This window comes from Scyliorhinus torazame, chromosome 1 (assembly GCF_047496885.1).
Source record: "Scyliorhinus torazame isolate Kashiwa2021f chromosome 1, sScyTor2.1, whole genome shotgun sequence".
Classification (NCBI taxonomy): Eukaryota; Metazoa; Chordata; class Chondrichthyes; order Carcharhiniformes; family Scyliorhinidae; genus Scyliorhinus; species Scyliorhinus torazame.
The window spans coordinates 313332070-313357215 of NC_092707.1; the positions used below are offsets into that span (position 1 = coordinate 313332070).

Genomic DNA, 25146 nt, shown 5'->3' on the forward strand with positions numbered 1-25146 from the left:
CTGCCAGTGACAGGGATACCATATCCCATCTCTTGAAATCCTCCTCCATCTGTTCCACCAACCGCGTTAAATTTAACCTATGCAATGTGCCCCAATTCTTAGCTATCTGGATCCCCAGGTAACAAAAGTCCCTTGTTACCTTCCTCAACGGTAGGTCCTCTATTTCTCTACTCTGCTCCCCTGGATGCACCACAAACAACTCACTTTTCCCCATGTTCAATTTATACCCTGAAAAATCCCCAAATTCCCCAAGTATCCGCATTATTTCTGGCATCCCCTCCGCCGGGTCCGCCACGTATAGTAGCAAATCGTCCGCATACAAAGATACCCGGTGTTCTTCTCCTCCCCTAAGTACTCCCCTCCATCTCTTGGAACCTCTCAGCGCTATCGCCAGGAGCTCAATCGCCAGTGCAAACAATAATGGGGACAGAGGGCATCCCTGCCTTGTCCCTCTATGGAGCCGAAAATATGCAGATCCCCGTCCATTCGTGACCACGCTCGCCACTGGGGCCCTATACAACTAGTACAACAGGCCCAGTACTAAATCCAATATTGCCCCTCCTCTGGTCGGACAATCTACATACTGTGTTAGAAAAGCTTCCTGGACACACTGCACAAACACCACCCCATCCAAACTATTTGATCTAAAGAGTTTCCACTCAATATTTGGGAAGTTAAAGTCGCCCATGACTACTACCCTATGACTTCTGCACCTTTCCAAAATCTGTTTCCCAATCTGTTCCTCCACATCTCTGCTACTATTGGGGGGCCTAGAGAAAGCTCCTAACAAGGTGACTGCTCCTTTCCTATTTCTGACTTCAACCCATACTACCTCAATAGGGTGATACTCCTCGAACTGCCTTTCTGCAGCTGTTATACTATCTCTAATTAATAATGCCACCCCCCCCCCCCCCACCTCTTTTACCACCCTCCCTAATCTTATTGAAACATCTATAACCAGGGACCTCCAACAACCATTTCTGCCCCTCTTCTATCCAAATTTCCGTGATGGCCACCACATCGTAGTCCCAAGTACCGATCCATGCCTTAAGTTCACCCACCTTATTCCTGATGCTTCTTGGAAATGGGACCAATGCTATAGAGCAATATTAGAGTAGCTATAAAGCACGTGAGCACCTTTTAAGGCTAAGAGAAAAAAAAATTCGGATTTTACTTTTATGCTTCATGACACCTCTGGATCTTATTTGTGATACTTCTGCAGCTGTTTTAAGACCTCAGTAGGTGGCATTTTAGCTGCCTCTATTATAGGCTTGGCTATTTTGCCTGTCTAATGATGCTGGCAACCTGATGTTAAATGAACAATGGTATTTCCATTAGATTGAAACTGCTTGTGGAGGAAAGAATATTGAGAAAGTCATGAGAATAGTGGCATCAGAGAGTGGAGATTAAGGGGTGGAAGAGGTTTGTTGAATAATGATGATGGGTATGCAATTTTCTTCTGAAGGAAAATTGCTTGAAAACAAAAAGCAGCCCAGTAAATGAGAGGGTGGTATGTTGTTTATGCACATTTAGCTTCCTGCAGAATGTCAGTAAAATTAAACCATAGAAGTTTAATACAATTTCTTCAGTGCAGAATTGGAATTCTGAATAGTTCACACTTTCACGAATGCAGCTTTGTCTGATTTTTAAAAATTTCACTCCTAAATTGTTAACTGATTAACGTCACCAGTCATTCCAATAATGAACTTTACTGAATTACTTCTGTGCACGAACTTTGGCAATTAAAACTGCAAAGTGGGATAGCAGGTTAGCACAATGATCTGTTACCCCTGGGCCTAGGATCAGTTTTTTAAATAAATGTTTTTGTTGGATTTTCTTATTTTCTATTCGACAATTCCTAAGCTACAAATTGCAAAATCGTGCCATAAAGGAAAAAAAAAAGAGAAACTGGAACCAACACATATTGACAAGCAAATGTCTTCCCTACAACTGTGGCCGTGACCCCCCACGCCCCCTTTAGCTGGCATACATATTTTACAATCCCCAATATGCCAAGAGCATATATTTAAATATGTCCATTCACAGTTTGGTTTAGGCTTTAGCTTGCCCTTGGACCAGTCCCCTGCACCGTTGTCCCTTGTGTTATCTTCGAGTGTCTTTACCTCCCCCCTTTCCTATTCCTGCCCCCTTTCCTATTCTCTCTCTCTCTCTCTCTCTCTCTCTCTCTCTCTCTCTCTCTCTCTCTCTCTCTCTCTCTCTCTCTCTCTCTCTCTCTCTCTCTCTCTCTCTTTCTCCTCCCCCCCCCCCCCCCCCCCAATGGTTAGGGCGGCGGTCCCCCTCCTCATGAAGAGCGCTGGCTGATCTGATACCCTGAAGACCACCACTTTTGGGTATGGCTCCACCCTCACTTGCACAACCCTGGACATGGCCTCAAAGAAAGTAATCCAGTACCTGATCAGTCCGGGACACCCCAGAACAATGTAGGTGTGGTTGGCCGGGCCTCCTTGGCACTGTTTGTATTTGTCCTCCACCTCTGGAAAGAACCCACTCATTCGAGTTCTGGTTAGGTGCCTACTGCTCAGCCCTGCACACATGTAGGCGAAGTTCGCCCTGTGCAGTGCTTCGATCCAGAGGCTTCCCCCTATCTCTATGCCGAGTTCCTCTTCCCAGTTTTTCCTTGTCTTGTTCAGGGGGGGGGGGGAGGGGGGAGTGTGCCACCTCCAAACCTTGTCCACACAGTTTCCTGTCCCTAGGTGGTCCATGTCCAGCAATTCTTCTAACGGGTTTTCTGGTATCTGGGGGTATGTCGTCGTTTCTTCGCGGGGGAAGTTGTTGACATGAATCTCTGGTCGTTTCCCCTTGGTTACTGGAACCTCTTGAGTTCCCCAGGGTCGCTACTCTAATCATCTATGTGCATGTCCCTAACCGTTAAGAGTCCCCTTGGGAACCACTGGGCTCTTCGAGTATTTTGGGGGGGGGTTCTATGTCCCTCCTTTGGATACCGCTCCACCCCTTCCCCACTCTGAGGGCGATTTGACAGTGCCTCGATTGCCAGAGCAAACAGTAGCATGGATAGCGGGCATCCCTGGCACGTGCTTCTGTGCAGCTGGAAGTATCTAGAGCTGGTGGTGTTTTTCCATACGCTCGCCATGGTGAGCACTTTACAGTAGTTTCACCCAAGAGGTGAACCCTGGCCCTGCAGAAGGCATTTTCTGCATCGAGTGAAATGATCACTCTGGTGTTCTCTCCCCAGATGGGGTCATTATCACGTTCAGCAACGGCCTGATGTTCGATGTTAGTTGCCTGCACTTGACAAAGTCCATCTGGTCCTTCGCGACTAACTCTGGCATGCAGCTCTTCTGCCGCTTTCCCAGGGCCTTTGCCAGGATCTTTGTTGAGGAGTGAGATGGGCCTGTCGAACCTGCACTCAGTCAGGTCTTTGTTCTTTTTGGGTATCTGTGATAAAGATAGTTGCCAGTGCCAGTGTTGGTGGCAGAGCGCCCTTTACGAGTGAGTCTGTGAACATCTCCAGCAAGTACAGGCTGGCGCGAATTCTTTGTAGAAGTCTGCTGGCAGTCCATCTTGCCCTGGTGCCTTCCCGCCTGCATCGACTCTCCATGACTTCCCCAGTTCTCGTGGTGCTTCCAAGCCCAGTCACTTAGCTTCACCCACGATTGGCATGTACACTCCGTCAAGGAACTGCTTAATCTTCCAATGGCTTGGAGGTGTACCACCCTCAGTAGAAGGTTGCAAAGGCTTCATTGATCTTTTCTGGTGCAGTGCCCACCTACCGCTTCTGTCTTTAACCTGAGCTATTTCCTCGTGGCTTTCAGCTTTCACAACTTGGGGTTTGACCTATCTGTCCATGGGTCCTGTTGAGTTGGTACGAGTCTGTGCAAGTCTATGTCAGGGATTTCTGTCGAGGTTTTCTTCATGAATTTCATGTCCCAGTTGAGAGCGTGCACATTTACGAAGACCATTCGTGCCCCTTCCAGGACACCACTAACCATGACATACTGTCCCCCTTGGTCCGTAACCATCCTCATTGCTGTAAATGCTGTCCTCTTATTAAGCAGTGTGGCTACACCCGCCCTCGTCCCGTAGCACGATTGGTAGGTCTGCCCCACCCAGCTCTTTTTAAAAAAAAATATATATATATATATATTTTTTAAATTAAAGTCTTGCAAAGTTGTTCAGAATAAATAGTAATCCTAATACCGCAAAATAGAGTGAACATTAACGTAGTGCAAAAAGAGAATATACAATAGCAATTGACTAGACGTGACCCCACGCGCCTCAGTCTTCCCACACCCTCCCAACGGAGCACTCGCCCCACTCCCCTACGGGCCGCTGCTGCTGCTGACGTTTTAATTTTCCCTGAGAAGCCATCGGACGGTACAACAGCTCAACAGCAGCAGCTCTGTACATTTTGGCAAAATTATTTACACACATAAGTAGGCATCTGTTCGTGGTGTTGTCGTCCCTTGCTTCTCCCAGACGGAGTTCGCTGCCGTTGTCGTCTCGTTCCGCTTCTGCGCACTTCTGCTTCTGCGGCCCTCCCGTTTTCCCCGTTTTCCTCTGTTCCTGTGGACGTTAAGTTTGTTAACGTTTCCCTGCCTCCCCCCTCCCTGGTTCTCCTCTATTGTTCCATCTCTTCCCTCTACCCCCCTCTCCCCGCTCCTGCGTGCCCCTGTGGCTCGCCTTTCCTTCCTCTTAGATTTAGTTGTCTCCCCCTCCCGGTCTATCTCTCCCTCTCATGCTTTGGCTACTTTCCCCTGTTTCTTGGCTACCTGGCTATTCTTCTACTTGTTTGTTGGCCACAAACCGGTCGGAACAATTGGGTGAATGGCTCCCACGTTCTGCGGAAGCCGTCGTCTGACCCTCTGATGGCGAATTTGATTTTCTCCATTTGGAGAGATTCCGAGAGGTCGGACAGCCAGTCTGCAGCTTTGGGTAGTGCTGCTGACCGCCAGCCGAACAGGATTCTACGGCGGGCAATCAGGGAGGCAAAGGCAAGGGCGTCCGCCCTCCTCCCCAGGAATAGATCTGGCTGGTCTGAAACCCCGAAGACCACCACTTTCGGGCATGGCTCCACCCTCACCCCCACCACTTTGGACATTGCCTCAAAGAAGGCAGCCCAGTTCTCCACAAGTCTGGGGCAGGACCAGAACATGTGGGTGGGGTTGGCCGGGCCTCCTTGGCACCGTTCTCACGAACCTACTCATACGAGTTCTTGTTAAGTGGGCTGTATGTACCACTTTTAGTTGCGTCAGGCTGAGCCTTGCGCACGTGGAGGTGGAGTTGACCCTATGCAGTGCTTCGCTCCAGAGTCCCCGCCCTATTTCGAACCGCAGGTCCTCCCACTTCATTCTTGTTGCATCCAATACAGTGTCGGCCCCTTCTACCAGTCGGTCATACATGTCACTACAGTTTCCTTTGTCTAGTATGCTTGTGTCCAGTAACTCTTCCAGTAGTGTCTGTCGTGGTGGTTGTGGGTATGTCCCTGTCTCCTTTCGGAGGAAGTTTTTTAGTTGCAGGTAACCTTAGCTCGTTCCCCCTGGCTAGCTGGAATTTCTCTGTCGGTTCGCCCAGTGTTAGGATCCTGCCGTCCGTGTATAGGTCCCTGACTGTCAGTGTCCTTCTGTCCTGTCCCCACCTTTTGAAGGTGGCGTCAGTCAGCGCTGGCGTGAACCTATGATTGTTGCAGATGGGAGCTTTACCCGACATTCTGGTCAGGCCACATTGTTGCCGTAGTTGGTTCCAGGTCTGGAGGGTGGTTATTACCACCGGGCTGCTGGAGTGTTTTTTGGGTGGGGATGGGGATGGGAGCGCCACTGTGGCGAGGGCCCGGAGGGAAGTCCCCATGCAGGAGGCCACTTCCGCGCGCACCCGCACGGCTTCTGGCTCCTTGATCCATCCCCTTATTCGCTCAGCTGTCGCCGCCCAGTGGTAAAGTTGTAGGTTTGGGAGGGCAAGCCCCCCCTGGATTTTGTTTTTTGTAAGACCTTCTTTGGGATCCTAACATTCCCCCCCCCCCCCCCCCAATACGAACGCCATGATTAGTTTGTCTAGTGCTTTGAAAAAGGCCTTGGCGATGTAGATCGGGATGGATCTGAATAGGAAGAGGTACCTGGGCAGCACGTTCATTTTGATCGTCTGGACTCTCCCCGCGAGGGAGAGTGGGAGTGTGTTTCATCTTTGCAGGTCCTTTTTTACTTCCTCTGTCAGACTGGTCCATTTGTGGATCCCTTTCCAGTCATGGGCTATTTGGATCCCCAGGTAGCGGAATTTGTGTCGGGCTTGTTTAAGCGGCAGTTCCGTTGGGGCTGCCCCACCTACTTGTAGGTGTACCGGGAAGATCTCGCTTTTGCTCATGTTGAGTTTGTAGCCCGAGAAGGTGCCAAACTCTTTCAGCAGCGCGATGATTCCGTCCATGCTGCTCTGTGGGTCTGAAATGTAGAGGAGCAGGTCATCTGCATAGAGTGAGACTCTGTGCTCTCTGCCGCCCCTTTGGATCCCCCTCCAGATTTTTGCTGCTCTGAGCGCGATTGTTAGTGGTTCGATCGCTAGAGCGAATAGCAGCGGGGACAGTGGGCATCCTTGTCTGGTGCCCATGTGCAGCTGGAAGTATCGGGAGTTGGTATTGTTGGTCCGTACGCTCGCCATGGGAGCGCTGTATAGGAGCGTTACCCAGGAGGTGAACCCTGTTCCAAGCCCGAACCGCTCCAGTACCTCTTGAGGCATTTCCATTTGACTCTGTCGAAGGCCTTTTCTGCATCTAGGGAGACCATCACCTCTGGCGTTCTCTCCCCGGAGGGGGTCATTATCACGTTCAGCAGGCGCCTGATGTTCGAGGTAAGCTGTCTACCTTTGACAAAGCCCGTCTGGTCCTCTGCGACCACCTCAGGTACACCGTCTTCTAACCTTTTGGGTAGGATTCTGGCCAGTATTTTGGCGTCTGCATTCAGCAGTGAGATGGGTCTGTATGACCCACATTCCGTTGGGTCTTTGTCTTTCTTAAATATCAGCGAAATTGAGGCCTGTGCTAGCGTGGGCGGCAGTGTGCCCCACGCTAGCGAGTCTGTGAACATCTCCCGCAGGTGCGGGGGCCAGTGCTGTCGCAAATTATTTGTAGAAGTCTGCCGGGAACCCATCTGGTCCCTGCGCCTTCCCCGCCTGCATGGAGCTAATGCTGTCCATGATATCTCCCTGTGCTAGTGGTGCTTCCAAGCCCTGTTTTTTGCCCTCCCTCACGACTGGAATGTCCAGTCCATCAAGGAACCGTTTCATCCCAGACTCCCCCATTGGGGGCTCTGAGGTGTACAGCCCTTGGTAGAAGGCCTTGAAGTTTTTGTTGATATTTTCTGTTTCTAGCGTGCCTCTGGTATCCCTGATTAGTGCAATTTCTCTGGTGGCTGCCTGCTTTCTCAGCTGGTGTGCCAACAGGCGGCTGGCTTTGTCTCCGTGTTTGTATAGGGTCCCATGTGCCTGGCGGAGTTGGTGCACTGCTTTCCTGGTGGAGAGCAGGTCAAAGTTCCTTTGTAGCTCTTTCCTCTCCGCCAGGAGCTCTACGGTCAGGGCCTCGGAGTATTTACGGTCTACCTCCAGTATGGAGTCGACCAGCTGCTGCCTCGCCACCCTTTCCTCCCTATCTCTTCGCGCTTTGAAAGCCATCATTTCCCCTCTTAGTACGGCCTTTAGTGCTTCCCAGAACGTGGAGGGTGTGACCTCCCCGTTCTGGTTGTTCTCTGTGTACTCTGCAATGGCCCATGATAACCTTTCGTTGAAGGCCTTGTCCGCTAGTAGGGCGACGTCCAACTTCCATGTGGGGCGTTGGGCCCTGCCTGTCTCCGGCCTCACGTCCATGTAGTGTGGAGTGTGGTCTGATATCACAATTGCTGAGTATTCCACCTTGTCTATCCCCGGAAGCACCGTTTTCCCTACCTCAAAGAAGTCAATTCTGGTGTATACGTTGTGTACGGGTGAGAAGAAGGAGAATTCCTTCTCCCCAGGTGGGCGAACCTCCAGGGGTCCACCGCTCCCATCTGCTCCATAAAGTGACTGAGTTCCCTTGCCATGCTTGAGGTTTTCCCTGTTTTGGGGTTTGATCTGTCTGCCTTTGGGTCCTGTACACTGTTGAAGCCCCCCCCCCCAAATGATTAGTCGATGCGTCGCTATGTCAGGGATTTTTGCCATGGTCTTCTTGATGAAGCTCGTGTCGTCCCAGTTGGGTGCGTACACGTTAACTAGTACCACCGGTGCCCCATCCAGGGCCCCGCTGACCATGATATACCGTCCCCCTGGGTCCGTAACTGTCTGTCGCCCTAAACATCGTCCTCTTTCCGATCAATATCGCCAACCCCCTGGCCCTTGTTCCACAGCAGGAATGGTAGGTTTGTCCCACCCAGCCCTTTTTTACCCGCAGTTGGTCCTGCTCTCTCAGGTGTGTCTCTTGGAGGAAGACTGTCGGCCCTCATATTTCTTAGGTGGGTGAGGACTCTGGATCTCTTCACTGGGCCGTTGAGTCCCCTTACGTTCCAGGTGACTATCCTGGTGAGGGGCTTCTGCCCCCTCGCTCCTGTGGAATTAACCATATTTACCTGGTTTACCATATTTACACTGTGCACCCGCCATGCGGGTAGTCCCCTGCCCTCCGGGGTTTCCCTTTGTTAGGGGGCCGCACAGGATGGCCGCTGTCACTGCTCTCTCCATGCGGTCGTGTCCCTGCGCTCCAGGGTTTCCCTTTGTCCCGGGGGCACCCGACATCGCCGCCCACTGTGCGTCCGCCATGTGGGTAGTCCCCTGCACTCTGGGGTTTCCCTTCGCCCAGAGACTGTACTGGGTGTGTGCTTGCAGCGATTCCTTGTTTTGAGCCCTTGGTTGTGGCACTTTGTAGCCCAATTCCTTTTCTAACCCTGTTTGTCCCTCCTTCCCTGTCTCCTTCCCCCCCCCCCCCTCCCCCTCCCCCTCCCCCCGGTCTCTCCCCTTTTCACCCAGCTCTTTCTTAGTTGCAGTCGGCCCTTCTCCCTTGGGTAGGTCTCCTGGAGGAAGATTATGTCGCACTCGGACTTTTCAGATGGGTGAGGACTCTGGATCTTTTCACCGGGCCGTTAAGGTGACGTTCCAGGTGACTATTCTTTCCTTCCCCTACCCGTTGCGTTTACCCTTTTCCATTCAATACCTTCTTGCTCTCACCCCTCCTTCCTGAGACATATAGTCGGACCAAAGGCAAGGCAGATCTATCCCACACAATTCAAATCTTTTAAAATAGATTAAACAAGAGTTCTCTTTCACTGCTAGCTTTGTGGCCTTCCCAGCCCGTGCTTCCGCACAAAATTGTCTGCAGTGAAGGAGTACTCCTTAACCCTGGAAAGTCGCCCAGAGTTGGGCGGGGTACAGCATCTCAAACCGCACCTGGCTTTTGTATAGGGCTGCCTTGGCTGCGTTGAATTCTGCCTTGCATTTGACCAGGTCTGCCCCATGTTCTGATACACACTGATCGAGTGACCTTCCCACCTACAAGATCATGTGTGCTTTGCCCAATTCAGGATCTTTTCCCAGTCTTGGTACCTGTGCAATTTCGCGATAATGGCCAGTGGCTGCTCCCCGACTTTGGGCTTTGGTCGGAGTGACCTGTGATCTCTGTCCACTTCTGGGGAGTTGGGGAAGCTTTCCCTTCCAACACGTTTGCCCATCATCTGGGCCACGCACTCCCAAGCGTTCCTGCCCTCGGTACCCTCTGGTAGGCCCACAGTGCAGAGGTTTTGATGGTGCGATCGATTCTCTTGGTCTTCAACCTTTCCCTTCAGCGTACCTTAGTGTCGCCACCAACCTTGCCATCTCCGGCTCCAGTGAGGCGATCTGGTCGGTCGCAGCCTTCTCCAGCTCCCTGATCGTCGACTCCAGTCGCCGCTCTGCCTTTTCCAGCACTGTTTGAAAGGGGACCAGTGCCTCCGCTACTGCTGCCTTCACCGTCGCCATCATTTCTATTTTTATGGAGTCTGCAATTGGAGCTCCTGTGACAGGAAGGCCATCAATTTGTTTATCGGGCTAGCACTGCGTGTTCAATGTCGCCTCAATCTTCCTCTCCAAGCTTTTACTGATTCTGCCGTCCTTTCGGCTCCTCAAATTGTTGCCTGACATGTTCGTTCATTGTGGTGGTGTTGGAGGAGGGTGGGTTTTTTTCTATTTTAGCGGCCTATTTTTAGGTTAAAAGTGCCTAATTTCAAGTTTCCAGGAGGAGAGCTGCCTTTTAATACGTCGCTCAGCACATCCCGTCACCGAAGGTCTCCCAGGATCAATAATTACGTGTCGAAAAATATGATAAACTTATTCTGTTGACTATAATGTTATGGAGTAAAACATTTTGGGAAATCGTTCCAGTTCCTATTGGGTATGATGCATCTTGAACACACATGTCTGTTGCTTGACATCCTCAATCATATTTTATGAATCTTGACAGACAAATTTGCAAACTAAAGCAAAAACAATGTTGGCAAACTGTTTCCGACTCAGGCTATAATCTAAGATCGATACTGGATAGAATATGAATCATTTTATTTTCAGTGGGGGAAAGGACATTTGTGTCAGAAAGAAAGCTTGACATTCAGGTTTATTTTATTCTCATGAAATCTGGTCTGACTCTAACCAATAGCATAGATTTTCTTCAAAAACTGGGATCATACTTAAACATGTATCTTTAGGTGCTCTCCTATTTTCTGCTATTTGTCTGTTACATTTATGGATTTGAAAGTCCTTCCATCAGAAGTGGTGACCTTGCTATTTGGAGTTCGGGAATTCAATGTCAATGGATTATTTAGTCCTGATGGGGCCATCGGATTTGCACCAGATCCTGTCTTTTACCAACTCTAAGCTACTTATTTATAGCATAAGCTCAATAAAGATGACTTTGGAGAGTAAATATGATGTTTGTACTTTCCTTTTCCATCCTATAAGTCTAGTTTAATAACACACAGTTTTTGAGTATAAATCTGACCACTGACAGCCCCACCCTTGCAGTATCCCAATTGTCATAGCTTGCCAACCTGAGAATGACATGCTATTTTCTGTCTTCACCAATTATTAATCCATTCCAGGATATTGCTGTCATTATGTACTCTAATTTGTTTACTAACCTCCTCTGTGGGACCTTATCAAAAGCGTTCTGAAAATTGAATTCGACCAAGTCCATTGGTTCCCCCCTTATCTATTCTGCTAGTAATACCCTCAAGAAAATGCCAACAGGTTTGTCAAAAATGATTTTCCTTTCATAAATCCATGTTGGCTCTGCTTTGTCAAAACATTCTTTTCTAAGTGTCCTGTTATCACACCCTTTATAATAGATCACCATATTCTTGCTACTACAGACAGCAGCCTAACAGATATGTAGTTCGCTGTTGTTGTTCTGCTTTTTTCTTAAATTGTGGGGTTACATTTACAACCTTCCAATCTCTTGGCATTGATGCGTTCCAGCATCAATTGAATTTTGGAAGATAGCCAACCATTATTTTTGCAGCCACCTCTTTCAACACCTTGATGTAGATCATTCGGTCCTGCGGATTTATCAACTTTCAATATTCTTAATTTCTCCAATACTACTTTATTATTAATTTCTTTAAGTTAATTCCTGCTAGTCCCTTGGTTTTCTTATTATTTTTGAGAGAAGGCAGACACAAAGTAATTATTTAACTTCTCTGCCAATTCACTATTCCCCATTACAAATTCCTCTGTCTTTGTCTAGAATGGACTCACATTTGTCTTTGCTAAACCTTTCCTTTTTGCATACCTATAGAAGCTTATACAATCTGTTTTTTGTTTCTTGCTAGTCTACATTCTTATTCTATTCAACCTTTCTTTATCAATTTCTTGATTCCCCTTTTGCTGAATCTTAAAATGCTCCTAATCATCAGGCTTGCTAGTTTTTGACAACTTTGTTTTAGATTGGCTTTTCCTTTGATCTAATACAATCTTCAACTTTGTTTTCACTTTTCCTGTTTGGTTTTTGTGCCTTGAAGGAATGTATACTTGTTGTAAACCATTAATTCTTTAAACAATTGCCTTTGCCTCATGTCATATCTTTGAATGTATGTTCCCAATCCACCACAACTAATCTTCCCTATATACCTTTGTTTATATTTAAGACCCGAGTTTCAGATTGAAATACATCTTTTCAAACTTAATGTAAAATTCTATCATGTTATAACCACTATTCACCAAAGGTTCTTTTGTACGATTTATGAAGAGTTCTTTCTCATTGCACAGTACTTGCCTCTCCCTAGTTGGATTCTCAACATACTGCTCTAGAAAACCATCTTGTTTGCTGTTAAAAAAACATTTAAAAAATGATTGAATGTATTATATGTATTAAAATTATTGTTATAACTTACAGGAGACACTACAACAGCTAATTATGATGTCTCTTCCAAATGTCCTTGTCCTGGGCCGAACCCCCCTCTCAGGTAGGTTATTTGATTATATATAACATGTATTTCAATCACATGATTTTATTTGACAAAATAAATGTGATTTAAAGGGTAACTTCAACCAGCTGTAAATCTGGACAGTGCCATTAATATATTTGGCAATTGGACTTCCGGGTGCGGCGATGACCAGCTAGGTCGCACGTTTCGGCACCTCCCGTTTGAACGGACTTTTGGGCTCTTATTGGGAGCCCCAACGGCAATTTTTGACGGCTAAACCCATTGTGCGGTGAAACAGAAGGGAATTCCCCCGGATGTACATGGAGAAAGGAGATACTAGTGGCCGGATTGCAGAGGATCCTCTGGAGTAGCGGCAAGGAAGGGAAGCACGAAGCAAGATGGCGGCGCAGGGAGGCCGTTTGGTATGGGGCCCGGAACAGCAAGAGTTCCTTCGGAGATGTGTTGAGGAGCTAAAGAAGGAGGTGCTGGCCCCGATGCTGCAGGCGATTGAGGGGCTAAAGGAGGTGCAGAAGACCCAAGAATTGGAGCTTCGTGGCGTGAAGGCAAAGGCTGCCGAAAATGAGGACGAAATACAGGGCCTGGTGGTGAAGATCGAGACACACGAGGCACTGCATAAGAGGTGTATGGAGAGGCTGGAAGCCCTGAAAAATAGCTCGATGAGGAAGAACCCAACAGTTTTGGGTCTTCCCGAAGGTGCAGAGGGAGCGGTCGTCGGGGCATATGTGAGCACGATGCTTCATTCCTTAATGGGACCGGAGGCCCCGACGGGCCCCTTGGAAGTGGAGGGAGCATATCGAGTCCTTGCGAGAAGACCGAAGGCGGGAGAAATACCTCGAGCTATAGATCGGGCCAGATTACGAAAAGGATGGGTGGGACAGGTATTTCACTCGGCCTTGGATGCGAAAAATAGAGGGGTGGCAATATTAGTGGGGAAACGGGTATTGTTTGAGGCGTGGACCATAGATACGTGATGGTGAGTGGCAGATTGCAAGGTGAGGCGGTGGTTCTGGTGAACGTATATGCCCCGAACTGGGATGATGCCAACTTCATGAAGCGTATGCTGGGGCGTATCCCGGACCTGGAGGCGGGAAAGTTGATCATGGGGGGAGACTTCAACACGGTGCTGGATCCAGGGCTGGTACGGTCCAGGTCTAGGACCGGGAGGAGGCCGGCAGCGGCCAAGGTGCTTAAGGACTACATGGAGCAGATGGGAGGAGTGGATCCCTGGAGATTTACTAGGCCTAGGAGTAAAGAGTTCTCCTTCTTCTCCCATGTCCACAAGGTGTATTCTCGGATAGACTTCTTTGTCCTGGGAAGGGCGCTGATCCCGAAGGTGGCCGGGACGGAGTACTCGGCTATAGCCATTTCGGACCATGCCCCACATTGGGTAGATCTGGAAGTAGGAGAGGAAAAGGAACAGCACCCACTGTGGAGATTAGATATGGGATTGTTGGCGGACGAGGGTGTTTGTGTAAGGGTAAGGAGATGTATCGAAAGGTATCTGGAGATTAATGACGACGGAGAGGTTCAGGTGGGAGTGGTCTGGGAAGCACAGAAGGCGGTGGTCAGAGGGAACTGATTTCCATAAGGGCCCATAAGGGGAAACAAGAGAGCAAAGAGAGGGAGAGATTTTGAGGGTGGATAGGCAGTATGCGGTGGCTCCGGATGAAGGACTATACAGGGAAAGACTAAGGTTGCACACGGAATTTGATTTGTTGACCACGGGCAAGGCGGAGGCACAATGGAGGAAGGCACAGGGAGTGCAGTATGAGTACGGAGAGAAGGCAAGCCGGTTACTGGCCCAACAACTGAGGAAGAGGGGGGCGGCGAGGGAGATTGGAGGGGTTGGGGACGAGGAGGGTGAGATGGAATGGGGAGCGGAGAGGGTGAACGGAGTGTTTAAGGCATTTTATGAGAGGCTGTATAAGGCTCAGCCCCCGGAAGGGAAGGAGGGAATGATGCACTTCCTAGACCAGTTGGAATTCCCGAAGGTTGAGGCGCAGAAGAGGACAGGACTGGGAGCACAGATTGAGGTGGAGGAGGTGGTAAAAGGGATTGGGAGCATGCAGGCAGGGAAGGCCCCGGGACCGGATGGGTTCCCGGTGGAATTTTATGGGAAATACGTGGACCTGCTGGCCCCGCTTCTGACGAGAACCTTTAATGAGGCCAGGGAAAGGGGGACGTTGCCCCCGACTATGTCAGAGGCGACGATATCGCTGCTCGTGAAAAGGGACAAAGACCCGCTGCAGTGCGGGTCTTACAGGCCTATCTCCCTCCTGAATGTAGATGCCAAGCTTTTGACCAAGGTGATGGCGGCGAGGATGGAGGATTGTGTCCCGGGGGTGGTTCACGAGGATCAAACGGGGTTTGTTAAGGGGAGACAATTGAACACTAACATACGGAGGCTGCTGGGTGTGATGATGCCCCCGCCGGAGGGGGAGACGGAGATAGTGGTGGCGATGGATGCAGAGAAAGCATTTGATAGTGGAGTGGGATTACCTGTGGGAAGTGTTGAGATTTGGATTTGGAGAGGGGTTTATTGGATGGGTTCAGCTTCTATACAGGGCCCCGGTGGCAAGTGTGATTACAAATAGGCAGAGATCTGACCACTTCCGTCTATACAGAGGGACAAGACAGGGATGTCCTCTGTCCCCGTTACTGTTTGCGTTGGCAATTGAGCCACTGGCCATAGCGCTGAGGGGCTCTAGGAAGTGGAGGGGAGTACTTAGGGGAGGAGAAGAGCACCGGGTGTCACGAGACGCGGATGATTTGTTGTTGTATGTCGCGGACCCAGTGGAGGGGATGCCCGAGATAATGCAGACACTCAGGGAGTTTGGGGAATTTTCAGGATATAAATTGAATATGGGGAAGAGTGAGCTGTTTGTGATGCACCCTGGGGAACAGGGCAGGGGAATAGATGATTTGCCGTTGAGGAGAGTAACAAGGGATTTTCGGTACCTAGGGATCCAGGTGGCCAGGAACTAGGGAACCTTGCATAAGCTTAATTTAGTAAGATTGGTGGAGCAGATGGAAGAGGACTTTAGGAGATGGGACATGGTGCCCCTGTCACTGGCGGGTAGGGTGCAGGCGGTTAGAATGGTGGCCCTTCCGCGGTTTCTTTTTGTGTTCCAGTGCCTCCCTGTGATGATTACAAAGGCCTTTTTCAAGAAAGTGGATAAGAGCATTATGAGTTTTGTGTGGGCTGGCAAGACCCCAAGAGTGAAGAGGGGGTTCCTGCAGCGTAGTAGGGATAGGGGGGGACTGGCACTGCCGAGTTTAAGTGACTATTATTGGGCCACCAACATATCAATGGTATACAAGTGGATGGGGGAAGGGGAGGGAGCGGCGTGGAAAAGACTAGAGATGGCGTCCTGTAGGGGAACCAGCCTAAAAGCATTAGCGACGGCGCCTTTACCGTTCTCCCCGAAGAAATACACCACAAGTCCAGTGGTGGTGGCAACGCTGAAAATTTGGGGGCAGTGGAGACGGCATAAGGGAGTGACGGTGCCTCGGTGAGGTCCCCGATAAGGAACAACCACAGGTTCGTCCTGGGGAAGATAGATGGGAGATTTAAAGCTTGGCAGAGAGCAGGGATTGTGAAATTGAAGGATTTGTTCCTAGGCGGGACGTTTGCGAGTCTGGGAGCACTGACAGAAAAATATGGGTTGCCACCGGGGAATGCATTTCGATATATGCAACTGAGGGCTTTTGCGAGGCAACAGGTGAGGGAATTTCCGCGGCTCCCGGCGCAAGAGATTCAGGACAGAGTGATTTAGGGGGCATGGGTGGGGATGGTAGGGTGTCAGATATATACTGAGAAATGAGAGACGAGGGGGAGACGATGGTGGAGGAGCTGAAGGGAAAATGGGAAGAGGAGCTAGGGGAAGAGATTGAGGAGGGGCTGTGGGCAGATGCCTTAAGTAGGGTAAACTCTTCGTGCTCGTGCGCCAGGCTCAGCCTGATACAATTCAAGGTTCTACATGGGGCACACATGACTGGAGCAAGGTTCAGTAGATTCAGAGGATAGGTGCGGGAGATGCGCAGGAAGCCCGGCGAACCACACCCACATGTTTTGGTCATGCCCGGTACTGCATGGGTTCTGGGTGGGGGTGGCGAATGTGCTTTCAAGGGTGGTGGGGGTCCGGGTCGAGCCAGGCTGGGGGTTGGTGATATTTGGGGTTGCGGACGAGCCGGGAGTGCAGGAGGCGAGAGAGGCTGATGTTTTAGCCTTTGCGTCCCTCGTAGCTCGGTGAAGGATATTACTTATGTGGAAAGAAGCTAAACCCCCAGGCGTGGAGGCCTGGATAAACGACATGGCGAGGTTTATAAAATTGGAGCTGATAAAATACGCACTAAGAGGTTCGGCTCAAGGGTTCACCAGGCGGTGGCAACCGTTCCTCGACTATCTCGCAGAACGATAAGGGAAATGGGAAAGGTAGCAGCAGCGACCCAGGGGGGAGGGGAGGGCCCATCCGGGCCCTCGGGTTTTGTACAGGTGTTTGTATGAGTTATTTATATTGGTTTTTGTGACTTTATTATTTTGGATATTGGCTAGTTTTTATTTTTGTTGCTGGCAGTTGCCATCTAGTTAATATATTATTTATTCTTTAAAAAAAAACGGTCATCATCATCATTATTTATATTGTTTTCAAGTTGCAAAAGGGGAAAATTTTGTACTGTCTTTGTTTGACCGAAAAATTTGAATAAAATATATTTTTTAAAATATATATATTTGGTAATTATCAGTATTTGCAACTGGTTGAAGAAAAAGCTGGCAATCTGATGTCTCTCCTGGTTGGAAATTTAAGTGCCTGAGACTTTTTGACTGTTTGTAATGTTAGCACATTAACCGACATGGAATAGACACATTCAATCTATGAAAAAATTATTTGCAAGAATATAGTTACATCCTGACTAACTCCTACCCAAAAAGGCGAGTTATTTTGTGCTCTCGGGCTGCTTGCAGATTGACAAGACATGCCTGTAATGTTAAAAGACTCCTGCGGCATAAGAAGGCAGGTCTGATTTGTTAGATTGGTCCTGCACAGTCTGTGGTCATCCAAATATAATATTGAATTATGAAGGTTTATAAAACACATTCAAGAAAAACTCCTGTTAGTTATTGAACTATACATAACTATTTTAAAAGAGCATTTCTAACCATCTGACCTGATTTGATCTTTATTGCATTTTGCTGTTTTAATGCTTCTGTGCAGAATTCTCTCAAGTAAATCAATTTGTTTTAATCTCACATTTAGTGTTGTGTACATGGTGCCTTTTGCAAGAGACAAGACTGGCTATCTTGTGATACTTGCATTAAATGTCATAATTAAGAATATAGCATCAGGAGTCATTTAGCTCCTCAAGCTTTCCTCTGCCATTCAGTTAGATCATGACTAATGTGTGCCTCATGCCTATTTGCTCAACTGTGTTCCTTGATAGCCTTGCCTAATAAATTTCGACAGGGACATGTTCAGGATATGGGCGGCAGACTCGATGGGCCGAATGGCCTCCTTCTGCACTGTATGTTCTGTGTTCTGTATTCAAAGCCATAAAGTGGAAAAGCACACAAGAGTAACATGCTTTTCATCCTGAAAGGTACAAACTGATATATCTCGCAATTAATTCATGAAAGTTGTGCTTTCTGTTAGCTGGTAAGTCAGAAATGCAGTGATAAGTGGAATTATCGCCTGATTTGATAAGCACCAAGATCCAAAATCGGCACAGACTGGACCCGAGGTTTTTGGTTTTCACGACTCTACTTGTAATGTGAATTTGAAGTGTGAATGTAGAATTGTGTGCAAAATCATTTAAGTTTGAAGTGCGAATAGGGGTTAGAATTTTCCCGCGCTCCCTGTTTATTGTTTTAATTTTTGTAGTCTTAAAATTATATGATTTATAATTGGTCAATCTAGGAATGTATCCCTGTTTAATCTGATCATTACCGATCAAAATTAGTTATACCTTTAGTTTATACACCAGTAATTTGTTTTAAATCTGCATGTGTTCCTTTTATTGGTTTTACAAAGAACAAAGAAAAATTACAGCACAGGAACAGGCCCTTTTTTCCCTCCAAGCCTGCGCCGATCCAGATCCTCTATCTAAAACTGTCGCCTCTTTTCTAAGGATCTGTATCCCTCTGCTCCCTGCCCATTCATGTATCTGTCTAGATACATTTTTAAAAAATGCGATAGTCAAGGAACGGTTGCCACCGCCTGGTGAACCCCTGAGCCGAACCTCTTAACGCATATTTTATTTGTTCCAGTCTTATGAACCCTGCCATTTCGTTTATCCAGGCCTCCACGCCCGGGGGCTTCGCTTCCTTCCACATACGTAGAATCCTTCGCCGGGCTACTAGGGGCGCAAAGGCCAAGACGTCGGCCTCTTTCGCCTCCTGCACTCCCGGTTCTTCTGCAACCCCAAATATAGCCAACCCCCAGCCTGGTTTGACCCGGACCCCCACCACCTTTGAAATCACTCTTGCCACACCCTCCCAGAACTCGTGCAGTGTCGGACACGACCAGAACATGAGTGTGGTTCGCCGGGCTTCCTGAGCACCTTCCACATCTATCCTCCACCCCGAAAAACCTGCTCAGTCTTGCTCCTGTCATATGCGCCCTGTGTAGAACCTTAAATTGAATCAGGCTAAGCCTGGCACACGAGGACAAAGGATTTACCCTACTTAGGGCATCTGCCCACAGCCCCACCTCGATCTCTTGCCCAGCTCCTCTTCCCATTTTCCCTTCAGCTCCTCTACCATCGCCTCCCCCTCGTCTCTCATCTCCCTGTATATTTCGGACACTTTACCTTCACCGACCCATGCCCCCGAAATCACTCTATCCTGGATCCCTTGCGTCGGGAGCTGCGGAAATTCCCTCACCTGTTGCCTCGTAAATGCCCTTACTTGCATGGACCGGAAAGCATTCCCTGGTGGCAACTTATATTTTTCTTCCAATGCTCCCACGCTCGCAAACGTCCCGTCTACAAACAGGTCCTTCAGCTTCCTAATTCCTGCTCGCTGCCAACATTGAAATCCCCCATCTACCCTCCCCGGGACGAACCTGTGGTTATTCCTTATCGGGGACCACACCGAGGCACCCGTCACTCCCCTGTGTCGTCTCCACTGCCCCCAGATCTTCAAGGTCGCCACCACCACTGGGTTTGTGGTGTACCTTTTCGGGGAGAACGGCAGCGGCACTGTCACCAGCGCTTTTAGACTCGTTCCCTTACAGGACGCCATCTCCAACTTTTTCCATGCCGCACCTCCTTCTTCCCTCATCCACTTGCAGACCATCGACACAGCGGCCCAATAGTAGTCACTCAGACTCCTAGCCAATCCCCCTCTGTTCCTACTGCGCTGCACAAAGCCCATAATACTCCTGTCTATTTTTTTGAAAAAGGCCTTTGTAATCAGGATGGGGAGGCACTGAAACACGAAAAGAAACCTCGGGAGGACCACCATTTTAACCGCATGTACTCTGCCCGCCAATGACAGGGGCACCATATCCCACCTCTTAAAGTCCTCCTCCATCTGCTCTACCAGTCGCGTCAGGTTAAGTTTATGTAGGGTTCCCCAGTTCTTGGCCACCTGAATCCCCAGGTATCGAAAGTTCCTTGCCACTCTCCTCAGCAGCAGAGCATCTATCCCCCTTCCCTGTCCCCCGGGGTGCATCACAAAAAGCTCACTCTTTCCCATATTTAATTTGTATCCCGAGAACTCTCCAAACTCCCTGAGTATCTGCATTACCTCTGGCATCCCTTCTACCGGGTCCGCCACATATAGCAGTAAGTCAGCTGCATATAGTGACACTCGATGTTCCTCTCCCCCTCTAAGCACCCCCCTCCACCTCTTAGAGTCCCTCAGCGCTATGGCCAATGGTTCAATTGCCAACGCGAACAGTAACAGGGGCAGGGGGCACCCTTGTCTTGTACCCCTATGTAATCGAAAGTATCCCGATCTTTGCCTGTTTGTAACGACGCTTGCCACCGGGGCCCCGTACAAGCGTCTAACCCATCTAATGAACCCCTCCCCGAACCCAAATCTCTTCAGCACCTCCCACAGATAGTCCCACTCCACCCTATCGAATGCTTTCTCTGCATCCATCGCCACCACTATCTCTGCCTCCCCCTCCGGTGGGGGCATCATCATCACCCCCAGCAGCCTTCGTACATTGGCATTCAATTGTCTCCCCTTCACAAACCCTGTCTGGTCGTCATGTACCACCCCTGGGACACAATCCTCTATCCTTGTCACCATCACTTTGGCCAGCAGTTTGGCGTCTATGTTTAGGAGGGAGATGGGCCTGTATGACCCGCACTGCAGCGGGTCTTTGTCTCGTTTCAGAATTAGCGATATCGTCGCCTCCGACATTGTCGGGGGTAATATCCCCCTTAGCCTCATTAAAGGTTCTCGCCAAGAGCGGGGCCAGCAGGTCCATATACTTCCTATAAAATTCCACCGAGATCCCGTCTGGTCCCGGGGCCTTCCCTGCTTGCATTTTCCCTATTCCTTTGATCACCTCATCCACCTCAATCTGCGCTCCCAGACCTGCCACCTCCTGCCCCTCCACCCTCGGGAACTCTAGCTGATCCAAAAAGTGTATCATTCCTTCTTTCCCCTCCGGGGGTTGGGACTTTACAGCCTCTCATAAAATGTCTTGAACACCTCGTTCACTTTCCCTACTCTCTGCTCCATCTTTCCCGTTTCGTCCCTAACTCCTCCGTTCTCTCTCGCCGCTCCCCTCTTCCGAAGTTGTTGGGCCAGCAGCCGGCTCGCCTTTTCCCCATATTCATACTGTATCCCCTGTGCCTTTCACCACTGTGTCTCTGCCTCTCCCGTGGTCAGCAGGTCAAACTCCATCTGTAATCTTCGTCTCTCCCTGTATAGCCCTTCGTCTGGGGCCTCCGCATACTTCTTATCCACCCTCAAAATTTCCCCCACTAATCTCTCTCTTTACCCTCTTGTTTCCCCTTGTGGGCTCTGATGGAAATCAGCTCTCCTCTAACCACCGCCTTCAGCGCTTCCCATACTACCCCCACCTGGACCTCCCCATCGTCATTGACCTCCAGCTATCGCTCAATACACCCCCTCGCCCTTCCGCAGACACCCATGTCCGCCAGTAGTCCCATGTCCAATCGCCAGAGTGGGCGCTGCTCCCTTTCCTCTCCCAGTTCCAGATCCACCCAATGCACGGCGTGATCTGACACGGCTATAGCCGAGTACTCCGTTCCTGCCACCTTCGGGATCAGTGCCCGTCGATACGTCCCAGCATTCGCTTCATGAATCCCGCATCATCCCAGTTCGGGGCATATACGGTCACCAGCACAACCGCCTCACCCTGCAATCTGCCACTGCCACTCACCATCACATATCTGCCCCCACTATCCACCACTATGGTCTTGGCTTCGAACGATACACGTTTCCCCACCAGTATTGCTACCCCTCTGTTTTTCGCATCCAACCCTGAGTGGAATACCTGTCCCACCCATCCTTTCCTTAGTCTAACCTGATCCGCCAACTTCAGGTGCGTCTCCTGGAGCATAACTACGTCCGCCTTCAGTCTCTTTAAGTGCGCAAACACCCTTGCTCTCTTAATCGGCCCATTTAAACCTCTCACATTCCACGCGATCAGCCGAATTGGGGGGCCATTTACCCCCCCCCCCCTCGTTGACTAGCCATCCCCTTTTTTAAGCCATCTCCTCACCCAGGTCTCACGCACCCGTCTGTCCCCCAGACGGCGCCCTCCCGTCCCAACCACCTCGTCTCGTATCAGCTCCCCCTTACCCTCAGCAGCCGCAACCCAGTTAATCCCCCCCCCCGCTAGATCCCCCTCTAGCTTGATTACTCCCCCCATATTGCTTCTGGAAGTCAGCTGACTCTGGCTGGCCTCGGCTTCCCCCGTTCATTCTTTGGCCTCGTTGCGTGTGAGGCTCCCTTCCTTCCTGCGCCCCTTTTCCCGCTATAATTTCCATAGCGCGGGAAAATACCCACGCTTTCCTCTCGGCCCCGCCCCTAATGGCGCAGTTCCCTCATTCCCCTTCCCTGTCCCCTTTTCCACCGGCGCCCACATTTCGTCGTGTCTCCCCCCCCCCCCCCCCCCCATCTGGGGAGAAATATTCCCCGTCCAACATTAGTATACAGTAGCCCTCCCCTCTCCCCACTTTACATTTCTGTGCCACCACCTCGCTACCTCCCTCCGGACATCAATTTCTCAAGTCTAGTCCAATTTCTCATCCTGAATAAATGTCCATGCCTCCTCCGTCGTCTCGAAGTAGTGGTGTTTGCCCTGATGCGTGACCCACAGTCTCGCTGGCTGCAGCATCCCAAATTTGACTTTCTTCCTATGGAGCACCGCCTTGGCCCGGTTGAAACTCGCCCTCCTTCTCGCCACCTCCGCACTCTAGTCTTGATACACGCGTATCACCGCGTTCTCCCATTTGCTACTCCGTGTCTTCTTAGCCCAGCTCAGGACCATCTCTCTATCTCTGTAGCGATGGAACTTCACCACCATTGCTCTTGGTGTTTCCCCTGCCTTTGGTCTTCTCACGAGGACCCGGTACGCTCCCTCCACTTCCAGGGGGCCCGTTGGGGCCTCAGCTCCCATTAGAGTATGGAGCATCATACTCACATACGCCCCAGCATCAGCTCCCTCTGTTCCTTCGGGGAGACCTAAAATCTGTAAGTTCTTCCTCCTCGAGCTGTTCTCCAGGGCTTCCAGCCTTTCTATGCACCTCTTATGTAATGCCTCGTGCATCTCCGTTTTTACCACCAGGCCCTGTAACTCATCTTCGTTCTCGGCTGCCTTTGCCTTCATTCCACGGAGCTCCATCGCCTGGACCTTTTGTGTTTCCTTTAGTCCCTCGATTGCCAGTAACATCGGCGCCAGCACCTCTTTCTTGAGCTCCTCCACACATCGTCGGAGGAACTCCTGCTGTTCCGGGCCCCATACCATCTGGGCTCCCTCGGCCGCCACCTTGCTTCTCCCTTCTCTTCTCTGCCGCTGCTCCAAAGGATCCTCCGTAATCTGGCCGTTACTGCCGCTCCTTTCCATCCACCCCCGGGCGGACTGCTTCCTTTGTCACCTCACAGTGGGTTTGGCCAAAAAAAAAGTTCCCGTTGGGGCTCCCGATAAGAGCCCAAAAGTCCGTTGAAACGGGAGGTGCCGAAATGTGTGGCTTAGCGATGCATCGCCGCAACCGGAAGTCCGTCGAGATACATCTTAAATGATGCTATCGTGCCCGCCTCTACCACCTCCGCCGGCAATGTGTTCCAGGCACCCGCCACCCTCTGCGGAAAGAACTTTCCACGCATATATCCCTTAAACTTTTCCCCTCTCACCTTGAACTCGTGACCCCTAGTAATTGAGTCCCCCACTCTGGGGGAAAAAGCTGCAATGCTGAGAAAAAGTGCACAAATTAACATTTTTTTCCCCTCCATTTCTGTCTATGCTCTATTACATTTGAGATCTATCATTTTGTGTTAATTGTATATACATTTGGAACACTGTTAAAATTCTTGGTTAATCAAAGTATTCCAAAGTTGATTTTCATGCCTGGTATAGGACAGGTTACTCCACTTTGTCTACTGCACTTAATTTCTTTGTCTGCTCCACTTCATGATGCGGTCGGGCTGAGCAATTTTCACAGTTAAATTTTAAATGTAACTGACAAGCTGCCACCTTAATCCTACTCCTTACAAGCAGCGTACCAATTGGAAGTGCAGGAAATCCAGTCTGCATACACTACCCTGTGCTAGTTAAAGATAACCTACAATTCCCTAAACCGAGCGTGCGCTCATGGTGATTTTCCCAGAAAAAGCCTAGAAAACAGCTCACTATGAAGGGCAAGCTTGCCATCTGGCTCTCAAGGGGGACAAACATGTAGACTGCAGAGCAATTGCTTTCTCTGCACTAGTAATTGCTGTTTGCATTGCTGGTCACCCAGGGAGCTTCTGCACCGTGACCATTTCATTGAAACCCAAGGTCTAGTTAATGCTATTTTTGCGTGTAAGCTGCTTCACTGTGGAAAAACAAGGTCCTACACAGTTTGTAGGGCCTTGATGAAAAGTTCTGGAATAAATAGACCAGGCCTTGGCTAGCCTAAACTGCAGTTAGTAAGCTCCCTATGCCTTTCGCATTGGCATGAATTGACTAAAATTTGACTTGTGCTACTCAGTGTATAGAATTTAAAAACTGCCAGTAACCATGCCTGCTGAGATAAAAATGCTATCAGTGGACTTCACAAAGTTACTTGACACCGATTGGAAAATATTCAGAAGGCTCACTTCTTTTCTAGCAGGAGCTATGGCCAACTAAATGACAGATACAGCTGAGAGTGCAAACCTGAGAGTTTGGTGAGTGGAGGAGTTTAAAGTATAGGTTTTCTTCTTAAAATCTAATCTAATCTAGTCTGTACTTAGCAGTCATTGGAAAGTACTGAGTCAGTGGACTGAATTTCTTTCTTTCTTGAAGCTTAGACCGGGTAAGCACGCTCTGCTGTGCGAGCTGAGTAGCTAACTGGTTGAACCTGGTTTATCCAGCCACAGTTCGGTTTACTTCAAATTCAGGGTACTTTCGTGCAGCCTTGGTAAACAAGCACAGCTGAGGAAACTAAGTGCAAACCTGAAAGTTTGCTGAGGGAGGGAGGTGGGTGAAGGAGGTGTTTTTTCCCTTTTGCTTTTTCTACCTTTCTCATTCTGAAGAAATTGGTCTTGCTCCTTTCTCTGTACTAGAGCTAGTAGTTTGGT

At 49.5% G+C, this 25146-nt stretch overlaps 1 protein-coding gene across 12 annotated transcripts in view; it reads left to right on the forward strand.

Annotated features, from left to right (window-relative positions):
- LOC140424010 (girdin-like) overlaps positions 1-25146 on the forward strand; it is a 695300-nt gene that overhangs the window by 111169 nt on the left and 558985 nt on the right. For all 12 annotated transcript variants that reach the window (XM_072507832.1, XM_072507831.1, XM_072507835.1 and 9 more), the window contains one exon: positions 12350-12419. In XM_072507832.1, coding sequence (XP_072363933.1) covers positions 12350-12419 — 70 coding nt within the window. The remainder of the gene's footprint in view (positions 1-12349; positions 12420-25146) is intronic.